Source organism: Petaurus breviceps, unplaced genomic scaffold (assembly GCF_028583685.1).
Source record: "Petaurus breviceps papuanus isolate PSGF00001 unplaced genomic scaffold, PetGlider_PUasm1.0 173, whole genome shotgun sequence".
NCBI classification, from domain to species: Eukaryota; Metazoa; Chordata; class Mammalia; order Diprotodontia; family Petauridae; genus Petaurus; species Petaurus breviceps.
The window spans coordinates 33,631,745-33,637,744 of NW_027185759.1; the positions used below are offsets into that span (position 1 = coordinate 33,631,745).

Here is a 6,000-nt window from a genome sequence, read left to right on the forward strand (position 1 = left end):
ACCTGAGAGATGGGAGTGTCTCATTCCTAGAACAGTACAGAGGCCAGGGTTGCTGGATTGAAGAATGCGCTGTGTGTGTGTGTGTGTGTGTGACTGGAGGAATGTACAGTGTAAAAAGACTGGAAGGGGTTGGTGATTATGAAGAGTTTTGAACTTCAAACAGGATTTTATATTTGATTCTGGAAGTGATAGGGAGCCATTGGAGTTTATTGAGTGTATGTTTGTGGGGCAACATGGTTGGACCTGTGTTTTAGGAAAATTTCTTAGGTGAGAGTGGAGGATAGCTTGGAATGGGGAAAAACTTCAAGCAGGCAGACCCACCAGTATGCTATTGTGATTGTCTAGGCTACAGAATGATAAGGGCTTGCACAAGAATGGCGGCAGTGTCAGAGGAGAGAAGGGGGCATATTTGAGAGATGTTACAAAGGTAAAATTAACAGGTTTTGGCAAGAGATTTGATATGAGAGATAGTGAGGAGTGAGGGTGACAGCTCGGTTATGAGCCTGGGGGACTGGGAGGTCGGTGGTAACCTTAATGATAACAGGGCAGTTTGATAGCTAACGAGATCATTTTAAACATATTGGATTTCAGATGTCTACTGGACATTCAGTTTGAGATATCTGAAAGGCACTTGGAGGTGTGAGTCTGGAGGTCAGCCAAGAGGTTAGGGCTGGAAGAATAGGTTTGGGAATCACCAACACAGAGGATAAAATTGGATAAGCAGGATAAAATAAGATATTGTAGATATTTTACTAATCTTTTTTTTTTTTTTAAAGCAGTTGGGGTTAAATAACTTGCTCAAGGTTACACGGTCAGTTATTTCTGGGTGTGGTGGTAAGTATCTGAGCCCGGATTCTATCCCAGGTCATCCCCACTCTGGGGCCTGTGCTCTTACTCTCTGTGCTACCTGGACGCTCCTATTTTGCTAATCTTACAGTGCTATATAAATGCTGACTATTACTCTTATTATTACTAATATTTCCACAATAAATGCCAACTATGTAAAAAGCTGTACAAAATAATTTAAAGAGAGAAAAATCACTAACAATTTGGGAAGCAAAGATCACAGGGGCATAGATGAATTATTGGATTTAGAGTTGGAAAGGGAATCTAATCCAAACCCCTCATTTAACAGATGTAAAAACTGAGGTGTGGAGAGCAAATTCACAAAGGTAATAAGTTATCAGGAAAGGTTTCATGTGGGAAGTGGTCCATGATCTGTGCTCTGAAAGTGGCCAGGATTTCTAAGAGATAGAGGTTAAGAGAGGGTGTGTTCTAGACATTTTGATTAAAAGTTCATTTCATTTTAAACACAATCATGGGCTCCTGAAATAATAACCAATTGCTTTTTTCTTATGAGCTAATTGGCAAGAAATGGAAATTCTCATAAGTCACGGAAATCTCCAGAGTCCTGGCAAATCAGGTTAAAAAAATATAAATCAAAATTTCAAGCACCCTCCCTTGCTCTCTTGTCAAACATCAAACGAATGGAAGTGAATCTAGGAGGTCAGCATTCATGAATCAAGTTTCCTCCTGATAGGATTTTTTTATAGGCCTATAACAAAGCGGAGTCCTGAAAATTGTGGTAGGTAATGAGAATTTTGACAGACCCTTTAACCACGCGGAACTTGGAGGTGCCGCTATAATTCTGCTACTTCAAATGAAAATTTCAAGTGTTTTCATTAGGTACAACAGCTGTTTCTATTACAAATAACAGATCTCAGAGGTAGTGATGTTGATACCAACTTCTAGAGGGTTTAAAATGAGCACATAGTATAGCTCGTACAATTACGGTTTGAATTTTTTTTTTCCTTTCTGCACATGCAAATGAACCCGATTGCACCAAGAGGAAATTACTTACTTGCTCCTGGAATTGTCTGAAAGTGATACTAGAATCCTTGGATTCACATTAACCAAATTAAAAGCCCTTGGGAGAAATTGGACTCCCTGCTTCTTCTAATCCAGAGCATCTTCCTAAAGACGTTATAGGAACCTCTGTTTGGAAACCTACGTTCATCGCTAGGGCTCTTGGGAAGAGCGGCTGCTTTCCAGTTAGGTTCTCAAGTCACTGGCTAGTGGGAGGTGGGGTGGGGTGGCCCTGGAAACTCCTATTAGCCCCTGGCTTCTCCACCCTTTTTGCCTCTGCCCTTCCTCTGACTTTCTGGGGTGTACTCTAGTTTGGGAATGGGCTAGACTGGGAATGGGCTGTCCATTCCAGTTTCCCCCAGATGTTACATGAGGTAGCTCTGCTAACAGCGGGAACTAGGAGATCCTTGTCTTGAGGACCCAACGCTTGGCCTTGCCTAGGAAGGTGTGGTCAGGGCTGGCCTCACACACAGGGAGGACAGATGACTGCTGATGGGGAAGGATTTCAGGATGGCTCTGAAAGTCCCACTGTCTCTCCAAATCCTTTCTCCAAGACTGATTTCCCCCACCCCTGGAATTTAATCTAAGTCATTTAGGTTAAACGTTTTAATTTCTGTCTAAAATACAACTAATTAAGGGAGAGTAATGTTGGAATACAGTGTAAGAATACAAGTTTTGGCATCAGAGGAGCTGGGTTTAAATTCTAACATTGCCACTTAGTGCTTGAGTAACCCTGGTCAGGGTGGCGCCATAGTGCACCAGGCCTGGAGTCAGGAAGACTCATCTCCGTGAGTTCAAATCTGGCCTCAGACACTTACTAGCAGTGTGACCCTGGGAAAGTCACTTCACCCTGTTTGCCTCTGTTGCCTCTTCTGTAAAATGAGCTGGAGAAGGAAATGGCGAGCTTCTCCAGGATCTTTGCCAAGAAAACCCCAAACGGGGTCATGAAGAGTCAGACATGACTGAAATGACTTGACAACCCTGGGGAAGTTACTTCCTTTCTCATTTTCCCTCTGCATAAGATGAAGGGGTTTTTCTAGAGGCACTGTGAGGTTTCTTTTAGTTCTGAATCTCTGCTTTTCTGGTCATTATTATCAGTCATTTCTACATGCATGAGTTTATAAGACCAATTTACGTGTAAACGAGTTTTCAAGATTATCACAAGATTTTAAGAGCTGGAAAGTCCTCAAATACTGTAGTCCCACACCCTTATTTTAAAGATGATAAAGTAGCAGTCCAGAGGGGATAGTGGCAAGGCAGTAAATAACCCTGAAGGAACTTAAAGCCTGTTCCTCTAACTGTAAATTCAGTGTTAATCTCACTATGTTATGATAGCTCAGCTTTTCTTGAAAGCCCATTTTGGTAGGAAGGAGGGGGAGAGAAGTTGAGGTCACTGAGCATCAGAAGTGGGTAGGACAGAGATATCACCAGTGGGAAAAGAAAGGGCTATAGGCCAGGAGCCTTCAACCAGTCCTGAGCAAAGGATGGGGCCCATTTCACATCAATCAACAAGTTTTATTATATAACATATATTATATATAATATATATCATACACAATATATTTATATATGATATATAATAATATATTATATCAAGTTTATTAAGGCATTATTGCATTAGGAGATAGAGACACAGAGACAAGAGATCCTCTTCCTGCCCTCAAGGAGCTTACATTCTCCAGTATGAGTCTATTGCTTTTTACATAGTTCACACTGATGCTCAGAGGCCCCAGATTCCAGACTGTGACAGCAGGTAAGACTCACTACCAAGGGAAATCTTGGGACTGAATGAGAAATCTGAGCAGCACAATCTCTTGTGTGAAATTCTGATCATTAATGAGCGTTTTCAGGAGGCCCACTCTTTACTACGTAATATCTATACTCTCATGTAAAAGTGGCCGGGATGCTTCTGGTATAAACTTTTCTAGAAAGCCTCTCCTAGTATCTCCTGCTGCTAGTACCCTCCATCTGAGATCACCTTCTGCTTCCACTATGCAGACATGTGTACACATGTTTATACTATGCTATGCTATGCTAAGTTATGGGGACAACTAATGGCTCAGTGGACAGAGCACTGGGCCTGGAGTCAGGAAGACCTGAGTTCAAATCCAGACTCAGAAACTTAGTAGTTGTGTGATTTGGGGCAAGCCACTTAACCTTTATTTGCCTTACTCCACTAGAGAAGGAAATGGCAAACCACTCCAGTATCTTTGCTAAGAAAACCCCACAGACAGTACTGGTGGGCTACAGTCCATGGGGTCACCAAGAACTGGACATGACTGAACAACAAAATACTATGTTATGGTAATTCATAGTATAGTATATAAGTAGATGCTGTGCTATGTTATGGGAACCATATGGCATTGCTATAACATAGTATAGTACAGCATAAATGTATACTCTCTCTGTGTCTGTCTCTGTCTATCTGTCTGTCTGTCTCTCCTCTCTCTGTCTCTCTCTCTCTGTGTCTGTCTCTGTCTCTATCTGTCTGTCTGTCTCTCTAGCTCTCTCTTTCTGTCTGTCTCTCTCTGTCTCTATTTCTCTCTCTGTCTCTATCTCTCTGTCTCTCCCTCTGTCTCTGTGTCTGTCTGTCTGTCTCTCTTCTCTCTCTGTCTCTGTCTCTCTCTGTCTCTCTGTCTCTGTCTCTCATAAATGAATACTCTCAGAGAGCTGGCATCTGTCAGGAAGACCTTGGGCTCCAGTTATACCCCAGGTAGTCACTCCCTATGTTTCTAAGTGACAAAGGTGCTGCCCTTCATTGGTCCTGTAAGAGAATGTTTCTCACCAAGAGTTCCTTACACCAGTGAAATCACAAGCTTGGTCCTAAAGACCCAACGATTTTATTTGTGGTGGAAATGTTTTCATACTACTTTCCTTCTGAGGCTGTTTCATTAGCTGCATCCTCTGACCGAGGAGAAAAGGCACACACAGGATGGGAGATAGTTATAAGGGGAGCCGTGGTCTCAATAGCCTTGTCCAGAGCGCTTTCTCTGCAGGAGGGGTGGGGGCGGCAGTGGGAGACTACATTGTTAAAGGACTGGCTATGTCTTTAGGTCTGGAGGCAATTATAGAACAGGTGTATTGAAGTCCTGCCACTGACTGAACTCATTTTTTTTGGGGGGGGGAGGTGGTGTCCCTGTAAATTACTCATTATCCTTGTGTAATCAAGAAAAGAATTAAAATGTTATTAAAACAAAGGCTCTGAAGGAAAAAAGAAAGTAAAATGACTGGGATGGAAGAAGGAGATAGTGAAAATGGACTATGAAGGAGTATGTGATAATGAAAAAGAACCAGGAAAGCACAGAGTCATAGCCTGTTGGAAAAGAAGGGAGCTTCACAATCCAATGAACACGCTCGTACTTGATGCTGGGGGTGGGCAGAGAGCTGGACAGAGCAGCCAAAGAACTTTCTTTCCACCTTTAGACAGATGTGACTGACCCCAGATGAACACCGGTTCAGAGCAACCCACTCTCTCCACCGCCCCCAACTGCAAAGCTTTATTTACCTTCTGTATTTTATTCCACACCCGTTCTTTATCATTCTTTTTTCCTTCAAGGGTGTCCATAGCATCTGACATTAGTGATTGCAGCTGTGGAGGCAAGATAAAGATGATCAGGGTGGGATTCACACAGAAATAACTTCTCTAAATGCACAGATTAAAACCTAATTAAAAAATCATTTGTACGCTGATGATTTTATTACTCAGCCGTCAGACGGGCAAGCGTAGCCACCTCATATCTCCGCCTCAGCCGCTGCCGAGCACTATTACTATGGGTATAAAATATTGAACGCTGAGAAAATTCCCCCAGAATATCTGTCCTCAACATATAGACTTTAATGCAAGAAGTGTGGATGTTTTGTAAAAACAGATTTGGGCTGTAAAGAACGACGGCTGTACTGAATTCTCCTGAGGAATGCTCTGCAGTACATGGGTGAATTTTAGTATTTTCTCCCGAGGCTAATGTATCATAATTCTCGGCATCATGTAAAAGCTCACTAGAGGAAAACAGTAAAATTGAGATGTTTTTATTGCCTCTCAAAGGATAGAGCTCATTTAAGTTCTTTCCCTGGCTTTTTGTTTCAAAAGAACAAGATCTCTCTCTCTCTCTCTCTCTCTCTCTCTCTCTCTCTCTC

At 42.3% G+C, this 6,000-nt stretch overlaps 1 protein-coding gene across 1 annotated transcript in view; it reads right to left on the minus strand.

Moving 5' to 3' along the window:
• The window catches only part of SPATA16 (spermatogenesis associated 16), a 267,544-nt gene that overhangs the window by 25,327 nt on the left and 236,217 nt on the right, over positions 1-6,000 (minus strand). The window contains exon 9 of the mRNA XM_069083668.1: positions 5,372-5,455. Within this exon, the coding sequence (XP_068939769.1) occupies positions 5,372-5,455 (84 nt within the window). The remainder of the gene's footprint in view (positions 1-5,371; positions 5,456-6,000) is intronic.